At 43.8% G+C, this 26,586-nt stretch overlaps 1 protein-coding gene across 1 annotated transcript in view; it reads right to left on the reverse strand.

Annotated features, from left to right (window-relative positions):
- The window catches only part of LOC126175162 (solute carrier family 22 member 7-like), an 89,599-nt gene that overhangs the window by 33,246 nt on the left and 29,767 nt on the right, over window positions 1-26,586 (reverse strand). The window contains exon 4 of the mRNA XM_049921747.1: window positions 8,685-8,842. Within this exon, the coding sequence (XP_049777704.1) occupies window positions 8,685-8,842 (158 nt within the window). The remainder of the gene's footprint in view (window positions 1-8,684; window positions 8,843-26,586) is intronic.

Consider the following 26,586-nt stretch of genomic DNA (forward strand, 5'->3'; position numbering starts at 1 on the left):
AAATACCGTTGCAAAACAATGTGAAATACTGCTCCTGATAAATGTCTGGAATACCTTGAGCAACTGTTTCCCAACACACGCTGATTATCCTTAAAGAGCCTCTTGTTAAAAAACCTGTAGTGGTGACAAGAGTAGCATACAAGAGTAGTTTAAAAGCTAGGGAAAAAAAAATTCTGTATGCGCTGTTCTGTTCCCCCCTCCCGCCGGAGGTTCGAGTCTTCCCTCAGGCATGTGTGTGTGTGTGTGTGTGTGTGTGTGTGTGTGTGTGCGTGTGTGTGTGTGTGTGTGTTGTTCTTAGCATAAGTCAGTTTAAGTTAGTTTCAGTAGTGTGTAAGCCTAGGGACCGATGACCTCAGCAGTTTGGGCCCTTAGGAATTCACACACATTTAAAAATTTTTTTCTTCTGTTCCGCGCCGTAGATTTTTCGTGAAAGCTTTGAGATCAAATCAATGTCTTTCGTGTCAATATGTAATTTAATAATTAATCACTTTATATAATAGTCAACAGCGAAGATAGATAAATCACAAGTTTATCGCTCTACTCTGGTGCCGCCATGTTGCCATCTATGTATCATGACTGTTCACTGTGACATCTTCCAACGACGCCTTCAGACGATGTGTATATTTTTGCCCCCGGTTGCTGTAGGTTCCACGGACCTGTCGCGTAATCGCCTTGAGAATTTTTCTTCATTTCCTTCTCGACTCTGCCGTAGCTCTCATATTCGCTCGACACTGGTCTTTTTGTGTCTTTTTGGTTACTTTCCTCGCGAGCTTTCCCGTGATTCCGAGGGTATTTGCGAGTAACGTGAGACATCTTTCATTATTTTTTACTTTTCAATTTAATACTGATTTTTCAATTTGGGTCCTAGTAGTGCTCCACAATGACACCCGAATCAATGTTTCATCAGCGAAACGTGTTTACACGCTACATCGACGAAGCTAATATGAAAGAATCATGCATATGAGCCTGTGCTGGTATGATGACGGCACAGTCAAAACAAATACTACGTGACAAGTACATACAGACATGATCTATTCGTTTTGGGCTGAACCACTGCGCGCTATTAGTTTCCCAGTTATTAGTGATTCAAATCAGACCTATCTTTCAAAAAGTGGTTTACGGTAGAAGACTGCAGCACCATGCCCCCTTTCAATTATCGAACAAACGCAAGGATGGCTGACATAGCGTTTAGTGTATCTGGGATTCTAAGACAGTTAGGATACTTAAACGCCAGGAAGGCATCTGGCCCAGACGGTATCCCCGTAAGATTACATGTTGACTATGCTACAAATATAGCACCATTATTATCCATCATCTATCAGAGATCATTGGAGCAGCGGAAAGTTCCACGGGACTGGAAGAAGGCCCAGGTCATAGCAATCTATAAAAAGGGTAGAAAATCAGATGCACATAATTACCAGCCAATTTCACTGACATCGATTTGTTGTGTTCAGACATAATGACCTTTCTAGACTCTGAGAAGCTCATCTACAGAAACCAGCACCGGTTTTAGGAGACAGTGGTCATGCGAGACACAGCTGGCCCTCTTTGTGCATGATACACAACAGGCTCTAGATACCGGCTCCCAGGTCGAAAGGTGTTAGACTCAGTTCTGCACTGTCGCTTGCTCCCAAAAAGTGCGCGCTTACGGTCTATCCGACGACATATGCGGTTGGATAGAAAGTTTTCTAACAGACATGGAGCAGTATGCCGTCCTGAATGGAGAGACTTCAACAGAAACAAGCGTAATTTCAGGTGTGCCCCAGGACAGCGTAATAGGTCCGCTGCTTTTTACGATTTATATAAACAAACTGGTTGATGGTATTGACAGCGGCATTGGATTGTTTGACGATGATGCTGAAGTCTACAGGAAAGTAGTATCACACGAAAGTTGTGAACAAATCAATGAGGAACTTCGTGGCAGATTAAAACTGTGTTCCCGACCGAGACTCGAACTCGGGACCTTTGCCTTTCGCGGGCAAGTGCTCTGCCATCTGAGCTACCGAAGCACGACTCACGCCCCGTCTCACAGCTTTACTTCTGCCAGTATCTCGTCTCCTACCTTCCAAACTTTACAGAAGCTCTCCTGCGAACCTTGGAGAACTAGCACTCCTGAAAGAAAGGATATTGCGGAGACACGGCTTAGCCACAGCCTGGGGGATGTTTCCAGAATGAGATTTTCACTCTGCAGCGGAGTGTGCGCTGATATGAAACTTCCTGGCAGATTAAAACTTCATCAAACTTAGGATAGTTAAAATTAACGTACACCTGCGAACACGTTTTGTGCTATACTAAGAAAATAGGTACGTAGTTCACGAGGCTCTATCTACTTGCCAACAACACGTGTCAGCAACAAATAAAGAACGCGAGAATGTAACCGACAGTAAAATATTATAGATTTGACGATTTAAGGAGGATAGGTGACAAATAGGAACACTTAACCAGAAATTACCTTGGAGAGCGACTTTGAAAATTCTCAAAAAAATGGCTCTTAGCACTATGGGACTTAACTTCTGAGGTCATCAGTCCCCTAGAACTTATAACTACTTAAACCTAACTAACCTATGGACATCACACACATCCATGCCCGAGGCAGGATTCGACCCTGCCACTAATTATTTAGTTGCTTTTAGTGACTGTTTTACGTCAAGCTTATCATTACTTATGAATCTGTGGTTGTTATGCAAGGGAGGAGCAAAGGTTTATGACGAGAAACGAAGACGAAAGGCAGCAGTATAAAGCCTAAAGAAGTCTGTCGAACGTAGCCGTTGAGTCTCAGTCCCGCTCTATGCAGAAAGACGCGCAGTTTAAGAAAGTCAGATGGCGTGAAACGACTGTGTAAGAAACGTAAACCCTTGCAGTGAGTGGAGACTGCAGAGATATCCCAATACTGTTGACAGCTTGAGGTTCTACACCCTCCAGCACTGCTTTCACGCTTCCCGTCAGTTGCGGAGAACGATTTAGGCAAGTCACGGAAAACCTAAATCAGGTTTTTCGGATGAGGATTTGAACCTTCATCTTCCAGATGCGTGTCCAGCGTGACAATCACTGCTTCCAAGGCACTTCCGTCGTTGATTAATTAATTTTCTTAAGATTCTGCCAACGGCTCTCAGATCTGCTTCTGCTTTTCCTAAATTTAGTTTTATTCCACTTCAGGTTGCTCCGAACGGTTACTCTTCAGATCTATACGTTTGTTGCTGTTTACAGCCATTTATCGCCAACTCTGAAATTAAACGGAGTGTCCAATGTCCCAGGCCACTAGACCACCATGCCAGGTTACAGTTCTGTAAATGGATTATATGACGGACCGCAGACGATCCAAAATTCAATGTTCGCATTGTGTTTAAGAATGAGGTGAAATTCACACCGAGTGGGATAATATATTACACTACTGGCCATTAAATTGCTACACCAAGAAGAAATGCAGATGATAAACGGGTATTCATTGGACAAATATATTATACTAGAACTGACATCTGACTACACGCAATTTGGGTGCATAGATCCTGAGGAATGAGTACCCAGAACAACCACCTATGGCCGTAATAACGGCCTTGATACGCCTGGGCATTGAGTCAAACAGAGCTTGGATGGCGTGTACAGGTACACCTGCCCATGCAGCTTCAACACGATACCACAGTTCATGAAGAGTAGTGACTGGCGTATTGTGACGAGCCAGTTGCTTGGCCACCATGGACCAGACGTTTTTAATTGGTGAGAGATCTGGAGAATGTGCTGGACGGGGCAGCAGTCGAACATTTTCTGTATCCAGAAAGGCCCGTACAGGACCTGCAACATGCGGTCGTGCATTATCCTGCTGAAATGTAGGGTTTCGCAGGGATCGAATGAAGGATAGAATCACGGGTAGTAACACATCTGAAATGTAACGTCCACTGTTCAAAGCGCCGTCAATGCGAACAAGAGGTGACTGAGACGTGTAACCAATGGCACCCCATACCATCACGCCGGGTGATACGCCAGTATGGCGATGACGAATAGACGCTTCCAATGTGCGTTCACCGCTATGTCGCCAAACACGGATGCGCCCATCATGATGCTGTAAACAGAATCTGGATTCATCCGAAAACATGACGTTTTGCATTCTTGCACCCAGGTTCGTCGTTGAGTACACCATCGCAGGCGCTCCTGTCTGTGATGCAGCGTCAAGGGTAACCGCAGCCATGGTCTCCGAGCTGATAGTCCATGCTGCTGCAAACTTCGTCGAACTGTTCTGTTGACTCAGGGATCGAGACGTGGCTGCACGATCTGTTACAGCCACACGGATAAGATGCCAGTCATCTCGATTGCTAGTGATACGAGGCCGTTGGGATCCAGGACGGCGTTCCGTATTACCCTCCTGAACCCACCGATTCCATATTCTGCTAACAGTCATTGGATCTCGACCAACGCGACCAGCAACGTCGCGATACGAGAAACCGCAATCGTGATAGGCTACAATCTGACCTTTATCAAAGTCGGAAACGCGATGGTACCCATTTATCCTCCTTACACGAGGCATCACAACAACGTTTCAGCAGGCAACGCCGGTCAACTGCTGTTTGTGTATGAGAAATCGGTTGGAAACTTTCCTCATCTCAGCACGTTGTAGGTGTCGCCACCGGCGCCAATCTTGTGTGAATGCTCTGAAAAGCTAATCATTTGCATATCACAGCATCTTCTTCCTGTCGGTTAAATTTCGCGCCTGTAGCACGTCATATTCGTGGTGTAGCAATTTTAGTGGCCAGTAGTGTACAATAACCCTGTACGGACAGATGAAAATCCTCGCCCGATCGTGGATGCAAGGCATCAGGTTCGCTTGGTTGTGAACATTGAAGGAAAGGACCTCAATATGCTTTAAGGAATTTAATGATGCATATTCGCCTCATAATGCTTAGAACGTGTATTTGGGACAGCATAAGACATTCAACAAATTGCATATACGGATACGCAGAAGATAGATTTCACATAGTTGTCACTACAAACTTTTCACTCAAACACAATTTAATATGCCTTTAGCGGGCAAATTAATAACAGGTGCACTTTATTAGTAATGGAGAAGTTGCACCTGCGGAAAGACAGCAGATATGTTTCAAACATGACTGGTCATCACTCTGCTTTCTACGCCTCATACGACACTATCCGACAACATCTAAAGAACTGGAAAAATCACACTATGCCCGTGAGGCCCAGATTTTGTGAATTCCAAAACCACACCACAAAACCGTGTTAACACGAACAGAGAGAGGTCCCCAGTGGTGGGATCCACATTTTGAAACAATCTACAAGGTGATGTAGGCTAAGGTCCCAGTTATCACACCCAGCAGCCACTCACCCTGCTTTGCGAGTAATCGAGGAGAAAATTTCGGAGCTTCGTGTGATGCTCCAACAGCTGACATAAAAGGAATGGTCTATGGAATGGTTGCGTAATGTAATGGATAGCGTACCTTACTCACATGAAAAATGTTGTGGGTTCGAACTTGGTCAGGTGTTTTTAATTTTCTTATTTTAAATCTATATCGAGCGACTTTGATCCTTATTTTTATTTAATTAATTGTCTTAAAGATATGTTTTTATTTATATTCCTTTGAGACTTTTTTTAATTACTGTATGATCTTTTTCATTTGCTCTGATATTTTTTCTTTCTATCATTAATTTTGCACTTCGAATTTTTGTGAATGTGAACTTAATTATTTTCATCTATCATGATATTTAAATATCACAAAATGCCGCTTATCAGTTAAGAAACAAAAGGCAAAATAATGTGTTTATACTGAACGTGCAGCGGTGTGATTATGTACATGTTTTAGTGGTTACCATCCTACAAACATTTGAAACAGAATTTATTATTGCACTACGGACAAAATAACGCATATGAAGATTAAATGAATGAATGGATTATAAGAAAACGAAATTCAACCAAAACGACGACTAGGAATAATGAATGCAACAGCATGGTCTAAGATGTAGAAAGAGAAAAGAAACGAAATCAAGTCGAAGTTAATACTGACATATAATCAAAATCACATGAACGAAGATTAAAAGTGAAAAAAAAAAATATGATTGGAAGAAAAATCAGGGCAAATGGAAAAGTTAACCCGAACATTAAAGTGACCTGACGAAGGAGAGAAATAAAAATAAATCACGCTTAAACCAAATAATTGAATACAAGTAATGATCAAAATCATTTCGATAAAGATTTAAAAATAAAAAAATTCAAAGCGGCTGATTTGTTTAGCGCCCACACGTTTTGCATGTGAGGACTGCAACTGCACCATTGCGCTGTGCAACCAATGCCTATAACACGACTTTTTTTTAAAAAAAGATATAGATTATTACGTGAAATCCCGAATTTCTTTTTCGTCGATTACTTGCAAGCAAGGGACCAACACGGAGAACTGCTGCAGGGTGTGATACCTACATCACTTTATGGATCGAAATGATAAATAAATCAAGACCCTAGGCTGTCGACAGGCGTTGATATACATCAACGGGAACAGCTGAAAATGTCTGAAAGAACATATACCAACTTCATATAGTTAAGACTAACCAGCCATTGACCTCCTTCTGTGCCGGATGCACACGCATTGACGGAACTCTTACGGGACTCGGTAAGTTTGTCTGCCGCGAGTAATGAATATAATGGGCAGGGGCACTACGAACGTAACATGTGGACGTTAAGTTGGGAATGTGGGTCTCACGGGGAGCGTGCAAGCGATAAATCCCTGCAGTCACACTATCCTCTGTGCCCTCGGTGGCTCAGATGGGTTGCCGGCATGGTAGCTCAGGGTGTTCGTCAGACGGTTAGCTGACCTCTGAAGTAAAAAACTGAGTCAACGCCTCAACATTGAATTGAACGGGTGTTATGGGACATCCGCACCGAAAAAATGCAACGAACAAAATCGAACAAAATGAGAACAATTAAAAAAAGAAATAAAGATGAATAGAGCGTCTGCCATGTAAGCAGGAGACCCCGGGTACGAGCCCCGGTCGGGGGCACACATTTTCAACTGTTCCCGTTGATGTCTACAGCTTAGGGTCTTGATTTAATTATCATTTCATTCTAAGAGAGCTGCATGGTCACCGATGCTATTTGTTCTTTCGGACATGTCCGAAAGAACAGAGACCATCTTCATACTTTATAGATCGTTTCAAAAAGTCGATCCACCACTGGGGACCAAACTTTTAATGAGTGATGGATTAGTCGAGGAGGTCCAGTAGCTTGGTCTTCCCGCTCACCTTACATTAATCATTTAGGTTTCTGGCTGAGCGACATTTAAAAGTACCGGCGTATTCCCTACCTTCCAATAATGTGCACGTGTTGCAGGAGTGTGTATCGATACACGTGAGAAAATCAGAGCTAGCCAAGTGTGTTCGCAAGAGTTCGTGACTGTTTATGAGGGGCTGAACGGTGTTTGAGAACGAGTTTGGTTAATCACTCTCTGTATATTAGTGTTGAAAGACAGATGGCTATCAAAGGACTGGATGGTCCATAGCTTGTCAAGTATGTTTTTCCACACATATCTTTAAAGATTTCAGGTTTTGATGAATATTAATTCCTATGAGAATAGGGAACACGTGTGATGTAGAGCGAGGTGGCGCAGTGGTTAGCACAGTGGATTCAAATCCAAGACGACGACGGTTCAAACCTGCGTCCGGCTATCCTGATTTAGGTTTTCCGTGATTTCCCTAAATCACGCAAATGCCGGGATGGATCCTTTGAAAGAGCACGGCCGACTTCCTTCCGCATCCTTCCGCGATAAGGTGGGACCGATGACCTCGCTGTTCGGTCCCCTCCCTCAGATCAACCAACCAACCAACCAACCAATATGATGTTAAAATTTCCAGGCTCATGAAGATTTGTAACTCTTCTCGTTTCTTCGACCAAGTGGTGTCCTCCAGATGTTGCCATCTGATTGACGCCACCCTGCTGAGTACCCGAGAAGAGTTCAAAATATGAGGCACTTGTTTATGTACGTTGTTACTTCGATTGAAATAGAACGAACTGTGTTTACTTACAGATAAATAGATGTTATGCTAGGTTCTCAAACATATAATTAGGGAAATTGGGTTTTGCCTTGAGCAAACACGATTTTCTTCTTTAGCACAATTCATTTTCCGGTGAAGTTTCACCATTTCCATTTCGTACATAAAAGAGCTGTTCTGTCATTCGCAGTTTTAGCTGATGTTTTGCTCTAGTTTGTCATCTGCAATTTTCGCTGATTCCACGTTGTCGTGGCTGCACATAAACGGCACTTGCTCACACGCACAGTGTCACTGTATACGAGATATGCACCCATTACAAAGTATCGTGGGATTCCGAAGAATGGAAACATCAACAACTGCAGATGACGAGCTGGAGCAAAATATGAGCTGTACTACAAGTGACAGACATCTACTCAAACAATATGTGAATCTGAGAAAATAAGATGAGCCCACTGACGATTGTGAAGCTTCACTGAAACATGTATGGGAGTTAAAGAAGAAATTTACGTTTGCTTAAGCCAGAAACCTATTTTCATAATCACATATTTCAAAGAAAACATGGACAAGAGTTTCAAATACAAGATGAACAAGTTTCTAGAGCAAGTCACTAATGGAACACATTACGAATCTCTGTGTACCTTCGTTAGATCTTGAGATGCATGCTGAGTAGACTAATGTAAAATATAATTCACAAATCTTACCGATGGCTGTAGTTGCTTCTGTTGTCGAACTATCCGCGGCAGTTGCAAGTACAGACAGCAGAATGAATAAGAGATAAATATTTGCTGCGGGTACACTCAGTGTTCGGCAGACAGCAATCAGGGAAAGAGACACGAAATACTGCATGCGGCGACCAAACCTGTAAATAAAATTGAAGCCATAAATTTTTGACAGGATCTCCCTCCTTTCGTTATGTTATTGATTTGTGTAAATTAAAACTAAAATACTGAAATAAAATAACTTCTAAGGAAAACACTGGGACCTAAAAGTAATAGTAATGACAAATACAAATAAATATCACAAAGCTCCGTTTGAAAATTGAGAAGGTAACCGATGTAATGAGGGAAAGAAGACTACAGTCTTATGGACATATCGAAAGATATAAAGCAAGCAGATCTTCAACTTAGGAAATAGCTACAAATACAAAACCATTTCTTTCACTGAAATTAACAAAGATATGAAATTATAACGGACTCAAGAGAGAAGAAGCACAAAAGGAGGATCTCACGAAAGAAAGACGTCAGGAATTGGAATTGGACACGGGAAGAAAACGAACGACTCTCTCGAACGATGGAAGAAGTGTGGGAGCAAGGAAAATTAAACACAAAGGCGCATAGGCAATGTTTATTTACGCTATCTACGGAATACATTATTTGGAGAAATAAATAAATCAACAAATATAAATTAATATATAATTTTGTAGGCAGCAGATAATTACATGTTGAAAAGTGCTTCGGGTTTAGCTTAATGAAGAGAGACTGTACCACACTATCTTTCAAACCTCGGAGCAAAGCGACGTCAAGTGATATCCCATGGATATAAAGAGAGCTTGAATGGGGCCATATGAAGTTAATAGCAGAGTAATTTCCGAGTAACAATTTTCCGATGTGTTCTGTCAGTCCGATGTGGTAATGACCCCGTATCTCTCACCAGTACTGCAGAAAAAGACTGAGAAGTGTAGTGTATGCAGTTTCCATAGTAGGTTTATTGCATCTTCTAAAATGTCTACCAACAAAATGCAGTTTTTGGTTCCCCTTCCTCAAACATTTCCTTTGTGATAGTTCCAGTTGTTTGTAACTGTAGTCCCTACGTATATAGCGGAATTTGCAACTTTTAAATTTACCGAAATTTAACGGAATTCTTTTAGCACTCAAGTGGGAGACCTCATACTTTTTATTGTCAGTTTTCACATCTTTCAGGTATATTGTATAAATCATTTTGCAATTAATTTTGATCTTCTGATGATTTTACTTTACGGTAAACGACAGCGTCTTGTGCAAAAAGTTTAAGAAGGCATCTAAAATTGTCTCGAATGAAAAACAGCCCAGAGTTGCACTAAATTAGGTTTATTTGAAACCTTGACCATAATTTCTGCTATAATAGTATAGACTTCTTCAGAAGTCCTAAAATGATCCAAAAACATCTAGACCAGTGATGCAATCTACACATGAACTTCAAAATTGACTAGTTGCCTGATAAACGGTGCGATGCAGCTCACTGTGGTGAGCGCCACCTGTGGTGCGCGGGGTGCGGCACACTTGACAAACGTGCGTCCAGTTTAACAAAGGTAGTGGCGGAGGACATAGCGTGCCACAGGTAATTTTACTTATGTTCGAAACAGGCTTATGTCTGTTGAAGCTATTTTATTGATCTTGACGCAGCCGCTGGGCTAAGACATTATTCATTTATTAGTGTACAGGTAAGTAACGTGTTATCACTAACCTAATTTTGAAGTTTATGTGTAGATTGTATCACTGGTCAAGATGTTATTTTGATCATTTTTTAGGACTTCTGAAGAAGTCTATATTATTATAGCAGAAATTATGGTCAAGGTTTAAAATAAACATAATTTAGTGCAACTGTGGACTGTTTTTCATTCGAGACAATTTCGTAACGGTTGCTGTTGCCGCTGCCATGATGAAAATAATAATTGTCATATTGTCCATTGGGGAACCCCACATCTCACTTCGATTTCACTAGGTGACTTCCCGTCAATCGACTTTCTGACAGGGAATCACTTATCCAGTCGCACAACTGAGGCGGTATTCCATAGGCACGCAAATTGACTAGCTGCTACCTTTGATAAACGGGGTCAAAAACCTACTGGAAATGTAGAAATACGGAGTCAGCTAGAGATCTCTTGTCGATAGCACTCCTTACTTCGTGTGAATGATGAGCCAGTGGTGTTTCATAAGGACAATACTGTCTGAGTCGGTACTGATAATTTCGCAAGAGATTGTTTTCTTTCATGATGTTGGAATACAGTATATTTTCCAGAATCCTATTACAGAATACGCTTAAGAGATATTTTTGTTGATGAACACAATAAAATATTATACGTTTGTGCAGAACAAGTCAGCGGCGATGTTCATTGACTTGAACAAAATATACTAGTCTTTAGATAGAAAGCTACAGACTTCAGAGTGGATAATAAAAATGACCATTGAAACCAACAGTTTTAACTAAAAAACATGAGGCAGCATGATTTGGATTTAGGGTTTCATCGACGTTGAAGACAGAGACGGTGCACAAGACCGGTTCGGAAAGGATGGGGAAAAGAAGTCGACCACGTCCTTTTCAAAGGAACAATCGCTGGATTTACCTTCAGCGATTTTAAGCAAACCACGGAAAAGCTCAACCTGAATGGTTGGACACGCTTCTGAACCAGCATCCTATAGAATACGAGTCCAGTATTTTAACCTTTGTGCCACATTACCCAGTCTTAGCAACTGAAAGCGGTCGGGGGGAGGGAGCAAGAGATGCCATTGCGTTCAAGATTGCAGCCGGACAATGGGAAGCTCTTTCATCGATTACATGCAACTACTTTCTCGAATGAGTAATTACGGAACGAAAAAAAACATAAGAAATTCAAATGAAAAAGTATGTGGGATAAGGGAGTTGACAGGACAGAGAGGCTCTGTTACTTGGCATATGAAGATGACACGGCACCACTTACTAACGAACTAGAAACAGCAGAGAAAAGCATTTTGAAGACTTCAGTATAACAGAATCACCAGGTTATAAATCTCATATGAAAAGAGTTCATGACCAACATAGATGATTCCTTCACCATTTAACTGAAAGCATATACACTGAAGACCCAAAGAAACTGGTATACCTGCCAAATATCGCGTAGGGTCACCGCGAGCACCCAGAAGTGCCGCAGCACAACGTGTCATGGACTCAACTAATGTCTGAAGTAGTGCTGGAGGGAACTGACACCATGAATACTGCAGGGCAGTCGATAAATCCGTAAGAGTACAAGGGGGTGGAGATGTCTTCTGAACAGCACGTTGCAAGGCATCCCACATATGCTCAATAACTTTCATGTTTGGGGAGTTTGGTCGCTAGCGGAAGCCTTTAAACTCAGAAGGGTGTTCCTGGAGCCGCGCTGTAGCAACTCTGGACGTTTGGGGTGTCGCATTGTCCTGCTGGAATCGGCCAAGTCCGTCGGAATGCACAATGGACATTAATGGATGCAGGCGAACAGACGGGATGTTTACGTACGTCGACTAGACAGAGTCGTATCTAGACGTATGAGGGTCCCTATCACTCCATCTGCACACGTCCCACACCATTACAGAGCCTCCGCCAGCTTGAACAGTCCCCTGCTGACACACAGGGTCCATGGATTTATGAGGCTGTCTCCATACCCGTAGAAGTCCATCCTCCCGATACAATTAGAAACGAAACTCGTCCGACCAGGAAACATGTTTTTATCAGGTTACCTTCCATTATGAACGTGGGTGCACTCAGCGACTGTGACCTGATTTATAAATGATAGAGCACAGCAATCAGTAGTCCTTTTTTGCAGGTTTTATTTGGCAAATCCAGATTTCGGCTAGTGCCTAGCCATTATCAATGCATTATTTTCTAAACTCGATGCATGTCAGCTCCAAGTTGTTCGGCCGTCAGTCACAATTTTTTGAATACTGAGTACTGATGTTGGCTAGGCACTAGACGAAACCTGGATTTGCCAAATACAATCTGCAAAAAAGGACGACTGATTGCTGTGATCTATCGTTTATAAAACATATTTTCTGTCATCAACAGTCCAATGTCGATGTTGACGGGGCCAGGCGAGACGTAAAGCTTTGTGTCGTGGAGTCTTCAAGAGTATACGAGTGGGTCTTCGCCTTCGAAAGCCCATATCGATGACGTTTCGTTGAATGGTTCGCACGCTGATTCTTGATGAAGACCCATCATTGAACTCTGCTGCAGTTTGCGGAAGGGTTGCACTTCCGTCACGTTGAACGACTCTTCAGTCATCTTTGGTCCCGTTCTTGCAGGATCATTTTCCGGCAGCAGGGATGTCAGAGATATGATGTTTTACCGGAGTTCTGATATTCACGGTACACTCGTGAAATGGTCGTACGGGAAAGTCCCCACTTCATCGCTACCCCGGAGATGCAGTGTGTCATTGCTCGTGATCTGACGATAACACTACGTTCAGACTTGCTTAAATCTTGATAACCTGCCATTGTAGCAGCAGTAACCGATCTAACAACTGCGCCAGACACTTGTTGTCTTATATAGGCTTTGCCGGCGGAATCGCCTTATTCTGCCAGACTACGTATCTCTGTATTCGAATACTCATGCATATACCAGTTTTTTTGGAGCTTCGGTGTAGATCAAGACGATAAAAAGATTCAGATAATACAAGAGCACAATTCCATTTCAGAAAATGGTCCCAGACAAGCTGCGGCTGAACAGCAAATGATAAAAAATGTAAACAGATTTTCATCGAAGGAAATGTATTTTAACAAGACGGACTTAGCAAATGACAGGTAAACTGAGACACATGCACATAGCAGTTAAAGTGTAACACCAGTATGCAACAGGACCCATAGGACAGGGAACTAGATCCAAATATCAAGGGGGCAATAGTAAAAGATGCGGAAATGAAAGTGCGACCTACCGAAAATTTCACCGGGAGATAGGAGAGGCGGAACTGATGAGGAAGGGAAATACACTCTTTTATGAACGTATCTACGGACGCCCACTGCAGGTAAATAATGTTCTTGTTCTGCACTCATATAAAAATAGCGTAAACGAAGAAGAAAGCAGAGTAGAATTCTTCCACAAGGAGGAGACTGGTGATGCACAATGAGGATGCTCAGGATCTGACTAAAGACTCTTCGAATATTTCGGTGAACAAAAGACAAGTATATTTTCTGGAGGTGAAGTTTCATCTGGACAAGATCAGGGAATGAAACGTCTGGTTGAGAGCTATATGGAAAACTTGGCAAGTTAATTGGTTTCGAGGAGACAGAGGAAGACTCAGTGTAAAAGGAAAGAACCTACTTCCAAGAAGAACATAAAAATATTGACAGTATATAAACGTGATATACTGACATGTAATGGAAACATTTTAAAAAGTGACCCATACATGACACAAACCGAAACGTAATAATAATAACCTGAGATTTCCCTGGGCTAATTGTCAGAACATACGAAACCTGCTCAAAGGTATCCAGACACTCCCATAGTATGCGGAATTAAGCACTGAATGTCACTAGAGGCGGACTGTGTGGCGTCCCCGCACTCCAACCGCGTGCTGATATTGTCGACGCCGTAGAGCTGCTACTGCCACAGCTCTCGCAGTGGAGTTGAGACACGATGCGCGATGACATAGGTCCCCGCTGGTGAACGGGAGACAGAAATGCGAACTCGTACGATGGATGCTTCTTATGATTTAAGATTGAATGATTCATTGCCCGGATATGCATTAGTTTCTAAATCTTATCTCATCCGCATCGTACACACCACCAATTGCGAGGAAACATTGTAATTATCAGTCTTCTCGTAAGTTGTTGGCTCGTTATGGTGTTGTTAACCTGTATGAAGCGAGATCCACAGATGATCTTTGATCATATCTGTGTCAACCTACGCCGTAATGTTAAAAAAAAGTTCAAAAGTTCTCTTTTCAATTAATGAAGTAGGTATTTTGATAGTCAGATTAAATTGTCCCTGCTGAACAGTCGTTGGTTAACTATCATTGATTAAATCACTTAGTAATGTAGTCCACACTTGATAGTTCACTTGTAACGTACAGTTTATTGTTCCTTGGTCACTAAATACTTTATAACTTTCGCACCCCACGCACATGCAGTTGGTTGGTAAAGTCAGTTCTATTAAAATTAAGTTTCTTGACAATTACGACAACTTGACTCTTCAGCGTAATTGTATTACCTTCGTGAAGTCGTGTAATTGTGTCCTACTCGAGACTAATTGAGTGTAGTCATTTGATATACTATCCACTCTGCTTTTAGTTCCAACTATTTGAAAGTCAAGTCCAATATTCACTTGTTTCGTCAATAAAGTTCAATTAACCCGTTGTGCACGGTTAAACACCTCTATCAGTTCCTGCCTCTGATCAGAAAATCAGTTTCCGAAGTTCGTGAATCACGTCACGCAAAAAACACTTCTGAACGTAAAACAATTTCGTCGCGTTCCGTACTCTCAATAACTAAGACAAGAATTGCTCGAACAGTCCACGGGTATACTGCCGGTTCATAGTTTCCAACGGGCACAATATTTCGGCGATCAGACATGTTGCCATCGTCAGGTGCGCTGACGAACTGAGCTCCTGAGGGCGGGCGGCCGATTTAAATCCCCTCCCCTCGCGGGCCGCTCTCTTCGCCGTCCACGCCCGCGCGCCGGCGGTCGCGAAGACGTGGGCGTCGGAATCTGTCGTAGCGTCGATGTTGTTGCTACGTCCACCCTGCTCGCCAGTTCGTACTTCTTGCTGAGAGTCTTCTTAATTACATCCAAAGCCGGTTCCCAAGCCTGGTGAGATTGTAGCCGCAATCTCGGTTGATAAGATCTTCCCTGGTGCGAATTTCGATAGTCTCCCTTATAACGCTGTCCCAATATTTAGAGGCCTGAGCCAGGATGTGGCCGCCCGCCCTCAGGAGCTCAGTTCGTCAGCGTACCTGACGATGGCGACATGTCTGATCGCCGAAATATTGTGCCCGTTGGTCGCTATGAACCGGCAGTATACCCGTGGACTGTTCGAGCAACAAATACGCCGGGAGAAACTGAAGAATCACAAGAATTGTTCTCGCACGCCTTTACAGGACGAGAGCCAGCAAGCGACTTCTTCTGTGAAAGAGTATTGTAGGCGCATTGAATTTCTTCGTTGCGCTTACAACCATCTTCCACATAAAAGTTATCTCTGACTAACATCACCTTGGACTTACCTTTCAAGATATTAATTGCAATTATCAGTTGGATATTTGTCCATTAATTATATCTGAGGTTTCTTCCTCCTCTTTTTATAACAAAAACTCTCAGTGATGTATAATGTTGTTGTTATCAAAATTGTTATTATCAAAACTTCTTGGTGTTAGCTTATCGGCAAAGATGTCGTATTTGCCAAGATAACTCTTCCCTACTTCATATTATGATATTCTGTCTTAATTGACTTTAAGGGTGTCGTTGGGGTGTTACAGTGCCTGCCAGTGTAAAAGGATGTGGGTGGGGAGTATTGTGTTGTTGGAGAGAAGCAGTAATTGCAGAACGTGTCGGTCATAAGAGGTCAGTGACTGCGAATCAGGGCTGGTCACTGGATGTCACTTAAGTAACAAATGAATCAAGTACATTTCAAATGGCCAAGGTCGACTGTTACTGATGTGATAGTGAACTGGAAACGAGAAGAAACGACCACAGCTTAGCCAAGATAGGGCAGACCACATGTGCTGACGGACAAAGACCGTCGAGCTTTGAGGAGTGTGGTAGTAACAAACCTCATGAAATCAGCGGAAGGAATCACTTGTGAGTTCCAGAGTGCTGCGATCAGTCCAGCCACCATACTGACTGTGGCTATGGAGTCGAAAAGACTGGGGGACAACAGTCGAGCTTCTCGTCTTTAGCCGCAAATTTCTATAATCAGTGCTAAGCGACGCTTGAGGTGACGTAAAGGGTGACGCCACGGGACAACGGAGGACTGGAAAATAATCATTTAGAGTAGTCAGTCGTGTTACACCTCTTGTAAATCCGACAGAAGAGTTTGGGTTTGGCGAATTCCTGGAGAACGTTACCTACCGTCATGTATAGAGCCAACAATGCAAAATGAGATGAGCGAATGGCATCGTTGGTCGGAACGCCCCAATTCGGGGAAGTTCGGCCGCCAAATCTTATTCCACTCGACGCCACATTGGGCGACTTGCGCGCCAGCGATGAGGATGAAATGATGCTGAGGACAACACAACACCCAGTCCCCGAGGGGAGAAAATCTCCAACACCGCCGGGAATCGAATACGTTACCAGCAAACTAAGCAGGTGGACGCCAACAGTGCAGAAGTACAGTATAAAGACACACATTACACCGTTGTGTACTGCATACAGTAGAGGAACAGTTCAGAGACAGCGATTGTACCAGCACGACGATACGCTCTGTCATAATGCAGCTTTTGTGAGGCAGCGCTGATACAATTGTCAAGTCTAGATCATTGGTTTCAAGAGTTCGCGTTTTTAATCTGCAGTGTTCCTTGTAATCGTATTAGTGTATGTTACAGCAATGTGCCTTCCTTTTGTTTAATTCTGCCTGAAGCTAATGGTGAAGTTACCAAGTGTGCATTCCTAAAGCATCGACGGTGCACCGGCCAATGCAGCGCCACATAACGGCATCAAGAAGGTGCTTCCCCGTGCAACAATGGAACGAGCAGGCTGCGCCACACCTCCAGGAAGATAGAATCCAGCGCTCCCTGTCAACGCTGATTTAACCAGCCGCCCATGGCTGGTTGGGGCCAGTTTGGTCACAGTCTTCAAGAGCATCAGTACTGAGCAAAACAGGAAGACGTTACTTAACCTGCATTCTGCAAGTGACAATAGTCTGTATTAGTAACTAAGCGTAGGAAGCACAGAAGCACATACAAGTTAAGTAAAGTTTCTCCTCTTTGTAGGAATACAGTGTTGAATTAATGCACCACAATTTCATATACCCGCCAGGGTAGCCAAGATCGCTAACGCGCTGCTTCATGGACTCGAGTAGGCGCGCCGGCCCCGGATCGAATCCGCCTGGCGTATTAACGACGAAGGTCGGTGTGAAGGCCAGCCTGGATGAGGTTTTTAGGGGGTTTTCCACATCTTGCTAGCTGAATGCCGGGCTGGTCCCCATGTTCCGCCTCAGTTACCCGGCTGACGTACATCTGAACACATTCGCACTATTCCATGTATTACGCTATACACAGACAGTTGGGGTACACTAATTACTTCCTGGGGGGTACGGTGTGGCGACAGGAAGGGCATCCAGCCATCCCTTCAGGTTAACATGCCACATCCGATTAACTGGCAGACCCCGCAAGTCGGGATTAACGCTTGGAAAGAGAGTTTTATATAGATTATTTTGGATTCCTGGTACCGGCAATCAGAGCTGCTCTCCTTTCTTGTTTGTGACGGTGTCGACTCCCACAGCAGCCAACACAATATCTGGCGGTGAGAATTCCAGACCCACTTCTGCATTCGCTCTACACTGCTCTGTCACAGCACATTACTAATATTTCTCTCTTTTCTTTCAGAGGCACATTGCTACTAATCGCTCTTTCTTTTGCCTTGCTTTTACTTACATAACTTGTTGCGGTGTTCCTCTCAGTGAAACGTCCTCTAACCTGTCCCCTACACCACCTGTGCCTAAGCCTCCGAATGCTGCTGCCTCTGATCTAATGCAGTTTACTCAGTTTCATAGCCACCATATATCTCTGTTGATGACAGCCGTCCAGCAGCTCATTAATGCACAAACCGCTGCTGCATCAACTTCATCACAACAGCCACCCACATCCACGGCCCCGCGTCTGTTCATTCCACCTCTTGATCAGCAACGAAAGGAATGGAACGAGTACTACACTCCATTCAGTGCGCATTGTGCTATACATCAAGTGCAAGGTCCTATGAAACTTTCTTATGAGTATGGAAAAAGTCAGAACAAACATACCATCAGTGGGTCACGGAGCTTCATGGTTTGACACGACAGTGTCGTTTTCAATGTAGCTGTGAACTGTACTACAGTAACGTAATGATTCGTGATGCCATTACGTACGATGTGCCAGACAACAAATTTTGTGAACAAATTTTTAAACATTGTGATTGTACTTTGAATCAAATGTTACAAACTAGTGAACGTGAGAACTCGTGCGACAGTGCTGTGAAAATTTTGAGGTAGCTTCTGTCTGCAGCGTAACGCAAAGTGACAAACCGGTCTGGCCTTAGAACCGACCGCCGCGTGCAAACAGGACACCGCGCCGCGGCCGGAGTAAACAAGTGTCACCACGTCTGTCTGCTGTGACGTCATGTCCCCGCTGCTTTCCCATGCATAAAAGACAACATTGACTTTCACGGAATGTGACTTGTTTTGCTTGTGGGAAGCCAGTTCATGTACAGCCTGTGTATTTGCAATAGAAAAATAATTCTATCCACGTGCGCTCTAGTAAGCACAGAACATCTTCTCCCTCACAGAATGTAGTTTCTTCTAAACTAGCTACCGGCACTAGTACTGACCAAATTCAGGATTTGCGTTTATCGCGCCGAAGTGCTGTGCAATGACAGCTAGACAAACTGTTTGTGAACTTAGTCATTTCCGGACGCTGTGTGCGACTTCAGTTAGACACTGACGCTTTCGTTAGATTGTTTAATCGTGTCACTTATGAGCAGTTGGGCTCCCCACAGCTGACAAAATCTTGCATGCAATTTAGTGCGTATAACGGTCAGGACTTTCCAGTGTTTGATTCATGTAGTTTGCCTGCCGCATTCCAGTCTAACACTAGAACAGTGACATTTAAAATTTCGCTTTCATGAGACTGTGAAAACATTGTTGGTTTTGATTAATTTCATTTATTTTGTCTTTGTCTTTAGGACTGTGCACTTTTTGTTTCTTCTTTCAACTATATAAACAGTGTTACTAGATTGATTGGGGAATTCCCTGATTTATTTTCTGAGGTATTTGGCAGAGAAAATAACTTTGTGGTGCACATTTCAAAGAAAGAACAATTCACAAGCTACGTTTTCTCGGGCGCGTCCCATCCCTCATGGTCCTAGAGCCAAAGCTGCAAGTGAACTGAAAGAATGCCAAGACAGTGGTGTTATTGCTCCTATCCAGGCTATTCAATGGGCTTCTCCCTTTGTGACCTTACCAAAGCCTTCTCGAAGACTTCGTCTTGGTGTTGGCTTTAAATGCGCTGTGAGTCCACAAACGATAATTGACATTTATGCATTACTCCGCACTGAGGTAACGCATAGGAAACTTGAGTTTGATTTCAGACACGTACCCGACTCATACGATTATCGTCAAATCGAAAGACTTGCACCAGGCGAGCGGTCTACCCGACGGGAGGCCCTCGTCACACGCCATTTAGTTGGTGGTGACTTTAATATACCCTCGATATCTTGGCGAAAATACATGTTTAATTCCGGATGTTCGCATAAAACATGATCCGAAATTGTGCTAAACGCATTCACTGAAAATTATTTCGATCAGTTAGTTCATGAGCCCACGCGAATAGTAAACGGTTGTGAAAACGCACTTGACCTTTTAGCAACAAATAATTCTGAGTTAATAAGGGGCATCAAAACGTATACAGGGATTAGTGAACACAGAGTTGTCGTAGCGAGACTGAATACTGTAACCCTCAAATCCTCCAAAAATAAACGAAAAATATACCTATTCAAAAAAGCAGATAAATATTCACTTGACGCCTTCCTGAGAGACAATCTCTACCCCTTCCAAATTAATGATATAAGTGCAGACCAGATTGAATTCAGAGAAATAGCATTGGCAGAAATTGAGAGATTTATACCAAATAAATTAACAAACGACGGAGCTGATCCTCAGCCGGCCGAAGTGGCCGTGCGGTTCTAGGCGCTGCTGTCTGAAACCGCGAGACCGCTACGGTCGCAGGTTCGAATCCTGCCTCAGGCATGGACGTGTGTAATGTCCTTAGGTTAGTTAGGTTTAACTAGTTCTAAGTTCTAGGGGACTAATGACCTCAGAAGTTGAGTCCCATAGTGCTCAGAGCCACTTGATTTTTGAGCTGATCCTCCTTGGTACACAAAACAGGTCAGAAAACTGTTGCAGAAACAACGAAACAAACATGCCAAATTCAAACAGACGCAAAATCCCCAAGATTTGCGATCTTTTACAGAAGCTCGAAATTTCAACGAAACTTTGTCTCGAAACCTGGCAGAAAATCCAAAGATATTCTGGTCGCATGACAAGTATGTTAGCGGCAAGAAACAATCAATGCCTTCTCTGCGTGATAGCAATTGAGATACTATGGAACACAGTTCTATCAAAGCAGGGTTACTAAACACAGCCTTTCGAAATGCTTTCACAAAAGAAGACGAAGTAAATATTCCAGAATTCGAATCAAGAACATCTGCCAACATGAGTAACGTAGACGTAAATATCCTCGGAGTAGTGAAACAACTTAAATCACTTAATAAAAGCAAGTCTTCTGATCCAGACTGTATACCAATTAGGCTCCTTTCAGAGTATGCTCATGCATTAGCTCCGTACTTGACAATCATATACAACCGTTCGCTCGACGAAAGATCCATACCCAAAGACTGGAAAGTTGCACAGGTCACACCAATATTCAAGAAAGGTAGTAGGAGTGATCCACTTAATTACAGGCCCATATCATTAACGTCGATATGCAGCAGGATTCTGGAACATACATGGTGTTCGAACATTCTCTTTATTCGCATGAAATGTTGCGTGCTATTGGTAAGGGATTTCAGATCGATTCCGTATTTCTGGATTTCCAGAAGGCTTTTCACACTCTACCACACAGGCGGCTTATAGTGAAATTGCGTGCTTATGGAATATCGTCTCAGTTATGTGACTGGATCTGTGACTTTCTGTCAGAGAGGTCACAGTTCGTGAAATTCCAGTCACCAACTTTCTCCTCAGAATGCGAAAATATTTTGTTGGCACCGACCTGCAAAGGGGGAAACGATCACCACGATAAAATAAGGGAAATCAGAGGTCGTACGGAAAGCTAGAGGTGTAGTAATTGACGGAAAGTCATCGAGTAAAACAGAAGTGATTTTTGGCGTTCCCCAAGGTAGTGTTATATGACCTTTGCTGTTCCTTATCTATATAAACGATTTGGGAGATGATGTCGACGTTTATCGATTACTAAAGTCATCAGAAGATCAAAACAAATGGCAAAATGATTTAGAAAAGATATCTGAATGATGCGAAAATTAGCAGTTGACCCTACATAACGAATAGTGTGAGGTCATCCACATGAGTGCTAAAAGGAATCCGTTAAACTTCGGTTACCCGATAAATCAGTCAAATATTAAGGCCGTAAATTTAACAACATACCTAGGAATTACAATTACGAACAACTTAAATTGGAAGGAACACACAGAAAATGTTGTGGGGAGGGCTAACCAAAGACTGCGTTTTATTGGCAGGACACTTAAGAAAATATAACAGATCTACTAAGGAGACTGCCTACACTACGCTTATCCGTTCTCTTTTAGAATAGTGCTGGGCGGTGTGGGATCCTTACCAGATGGGACTGATGGAGTACAACGAAAAAGTACAAAGACGGACAGCACGTTTTGTATTATCGCGAAATGTGGGAGAGTGTGTCACTGAAATGATACAGGATTTGGGCTGGGCATCATTAAAAGAGAGGCCTTTTTCGTTGTGACGGAATCTCCTCAGGAAATTCCAAACTTTCTCCTCAGAATGCGAAAATATTGTTTTGACACCGACCTGCATAGGGAGAAACGATCACCACGATAAAATAAGGGAAATCAGAGCTCGTACGGAAAAATGTAGGTGTTCGTTCTTTCCGTGCGCTATACCAGATTGGAATAATAGAAAATTGTGAAGGTGGTTCGATGAACCCTCTGCCAGACACTTCAATAGGATTTGCAGAGTATTCATATAGATGTACATGTATAATTAATGAACAGGTTGGTGCGGGCTGCTATTTTTAAAAAATTGATTTACGCGATGCATATTTGTAAAAACTGGCAATTGAGGAGTCTCAGAAACCGTTCGCGGTCAACACACAATTAGGGTTGCTCCAATTTTTGCGCTTACCCTTTGGGAACTCTTCCGCGCCTGCCATGTTCCAACGCTGCATAGAACAACTTACTGCAAAAGTTAAATTCTGCTCAAACTACTTGGACGATATTGTGGCGTCAGAACGTACACCGGAGGAACATATCAGTCACCTTCGTATACTTTTTCACGTGCTTTCAGCTGCTGGTCGGAAGTGTCGCCTGGACAACTGCAGCTTTTCTCAGTCTGAAACTCGTTGCTTAGGTCATTTTCTTTAATAGCCAGGGTGTTCATCCCCTTCCGTCACGTTTGATGGCCATCCGGAACCTCCCTGCCCCGCGTAATGTGACGGATTTGCAGTCAGTTCTCGAGAAATTAACATTGTTCCCATTTACATCCAACGCAGCCCAGATCGCGCCTCCGTTGCATGGTTTGCGCCGGAAGAATGTGCTTTTTGTTTGGACGAAAGACTGCCACGATGCAACGAGGAAACCTCATGTCTTGTTGAGTGACAGATGCCTTATTAATTTCGATCTCGCTAAGCCTGTAGTTTTGGCAGCGGGCGCTTTTTCGTACAGAATCGGAGCTGTGCTTTCGCAAAGATTTGGTTCACAGGACAGACCGATTGTTTTCGCTTCCAAGGTATTGAACAAGACTCAATGTAACTACTCCCATATCGAGAAGGAAGCGAACGCTCTTATCTATGACGTAACAAAGTTCCACTATAATCTGTTTGGTCGGAAGTTTTACCAAGTGTTGGATCATACGCCACTTCAGTCTTTATTTCATCCGTGCAACACTGTTCCACCGCGCGCGGCTCAGAAGCTGCAACGCTGGGCTTTGCTGTTGCCACAGCATATAATATTTCTGGCTTAGTCAGCCATCATATTAGGCTCCAAGAAGCTGTTCCTAGAGGAGTGGGGATGCAAGAAGTATATAGATGACGAAATGTGGTGTGAGGTACCTGTGACAGATGTTAGATTCGGTGCCATTCCCGTGAGAAAGACCGCCTGTATAATGCTACTGCTCTGTGATTGGCTGCTGTGTACGGAGCAAGGGCGCCAAAACGTTAAAGTATAGTTATTATTATTAGTTAAACTACTCATTGGAATGACTTCACTTTTTAATATACACTCCTGGAAATGGAAAAAAGAACACATTGACACCGGTGTGTCAGACCCACCATACTTGCTCCGGACACTGCGAGAGGGCTGTACAAGCAATGATCACACGCACGGCACAGCGGACACACCAGGAACCGCGGTGTTGGCCGTCGAATGGCGCTAGCTGCGCAGCATTTGTGCACCGCCGCCGTCCGTGTCAGCCAGTTTGCCGTGGCATACGGAGCTCCATCGCAGTCTTTAACACTGGTAGCATGCCGCGACAGCGTGGACGTGAACCGTATGTGCAGTTGACGGACTTTGAGCGAGGGCGTATAGAGGGCATGCGGGAGGCCGGGTGGACGTACCGCCGAATTGCTCAACACGTGGGGCGTGAGGTCTCCACAGTACATCGATGTTGTCGCCAGTGGTCGGCGGAAGGTGCACGTGCCCGTCGACCTGGGACCGGACCGCAGCGACGCACGGATGCACGCCAAGACCGTAGGATCCTACGCAGTGCCGTAGGGGACCGCACCGCCACTTCCCAGCAAATTAGGGACACTGTTGCTCCTGGGGTATCGGCGAGGACCATTCGCAACCGTCTCCATGAAACTGGGCTACGGTCCCGCACACCGTTAGGCCGTCTTCCGCTCACGCCCCAACATCGTGCAGCCCGCCTGCAGTGGTGTCGCGACAGGCGTGAATGGAGGGACGAATGGAGACGTGTCGTCTTCAGCGATGAGAGTCGCTTCTGCCTTGGTGCCAATGATGGTCGTATGCGTGTTTGGCGCCGTGCAGGTGAGCGCCACAATCAGGACTGCATACGACCGAGGCACACAGGGCCAACACCCGGCATCATGGTGTGGGGAGCGATCTCCTACACTGGCCGTACACCACTGGTGATCGTCGAGGGGACACTGAATAGTGCACGGTACATCCAAACCGTCATCGAACCCATCGTTCTACCATTCCTAGACCGGCAAGGGAACTTGCTGTTCCAACAGGACAATGCACGTCCGCATGTATCCCGTGCCACCCTATGTGCTCTAGAAGGTGTAAGTCAACTACCCTGGCCAGCAAGATCTCCGGATCTGTCCCCCATTGAGCATGTTTGGGACTGGATGAAGCGTCGTCTCACGCGGTCTGCACGTCCAGCATGAACGCTATTCCAACTGAGGCGCCAGGTGGAAATGGCATGGCAAGCCGTTCCACAGGACTACATCCAGCATCTCTACGATCGTCTCCATGAGAGAATAGCAGCCTGCATTGCTGCGAAAGGTGGATATACACTGTACTAGTGCCGACATTGTGCATGCTCTGTTGCCTGTGTCTATGTGCCTGTGGTTCTGTCAGTGTGATCATGTGATGTATCTGACCCCAGGAATGTGTCAATAAAGTTTCCCCTTCCTGGGACAATGAATTCACGGTGTTCTTATTTCAATTTCCAGGAGTGTAAATATGTCTCAACAGCTGACTATCAATCAGTCATTTTAGAATTTAAATCAAAAACAAAAGACTGACGAAATAGTAGACGAAGCACTTCGGATGCGTTCGGGTCACGCCCTTTCAGGTATGGCGCGCTAAGTGTTTCGGGCTGTTCGTCACTCTGGATTACGCAGTCGAGAAGAAAAGACATGTTGTCTGTCGTAGGATGTGTTTCCAATTTTTATTTAAGTTCCTGTTCGTCACTTTGGATTAAGGAGTCGAGATGTACAGTCATCTTGTTTGTGGCAGGATGTGTTTGCCAGTATTCAGTATTAAAAAATTCACTCCGGTAGTCACGAGGCAGAGACACGTGCCACAAATAGTGTAAAGATACATTTTCGTAAACATGGTGTTTGATCATGTACTTTGCTGTATCATAAGGTGTTGTATTAAGATCGTGTAGTCTTCTCTTGTGGCTATATTAAAGTACGCGAGTGGCATCCCAAACAAGTGATACATTATTTGAGGACAGCCTAAAGATACAGAACCTACTACCTGCGTGCTGTTTTCTGCGCTCGGGACATCAACTTGAAGACAGCAGGTTAGTGAACTATAACAGAACCTTCGTATTCCACACAGTGCAGCGGAAACAACTAGACGCCTCACGTGTACTGCATGCACAGAACAAATGTGCTCAGTAACACATCATCTGCAGTAATGCAGAAGAGGTAAAGGAGGATGATCGTTATTAACACCAACAATCAATTCATTCTTCATTTCTTGCCGTAAGTATCGATACGAAATATTGTACTTACCCTTGTAAACGCAAACGCTGACGTCCTGTTGGACCTGATTCTGAATTCGAGGCTGCTGCCACATCCCGCTATCAGATCGATCTGCAGGACTCTGACCTTTTACAGACTTGCATAGGCCATAGAAGCAGATCCTGACTTGAACCTTTTGTTGCACTGCATCCGTACTGCTTAGCCCCGTTCAGTGAAAAAGATTCAGAATTCTTCTGCGCACCGATATTTTGCTCGTCGGCATAGCCTCTTCGTCCAACACGATGTGTTTTTTTTTTTTTTTTTTTTTTTTTTTTTTTTTTTTTTTTTTTTTTTTTTTTTTTGCAAAATGACTCTGGACAGTCGCGTGTGCTTATTCCCGAAGTTTTCGTTACAGGCAACGGACCACAGTTTACGGCTCGGGACTTTGAACAGTTTTGTGCAACCAGTGGTGTCACTCACCTTACCAGTGCTCAGTTCAGTCAAACGCAGAAGCTGAACGATTTGTGCCTAAGTTAAGGGCAACATATGGCGAAGCTACGTGCCTCCCACACTC

The sequence above is a fragment of the Schistocerca cancellata genome, chromosome 3, assembly GCF_023864275.1.
Source record: "Schistocerca cancellata isolate TAMUIC-IGC-003103 chromosome 3, iqSchCanc2.1, whole genome shotgun sequence".
Classification (NCBI taxonomy): Eukaryota; Metazoa; Arthropoda; class Insecta; order Orthoptera; family Acrididae; genus Schistocerca; species Schistocerca cancellata.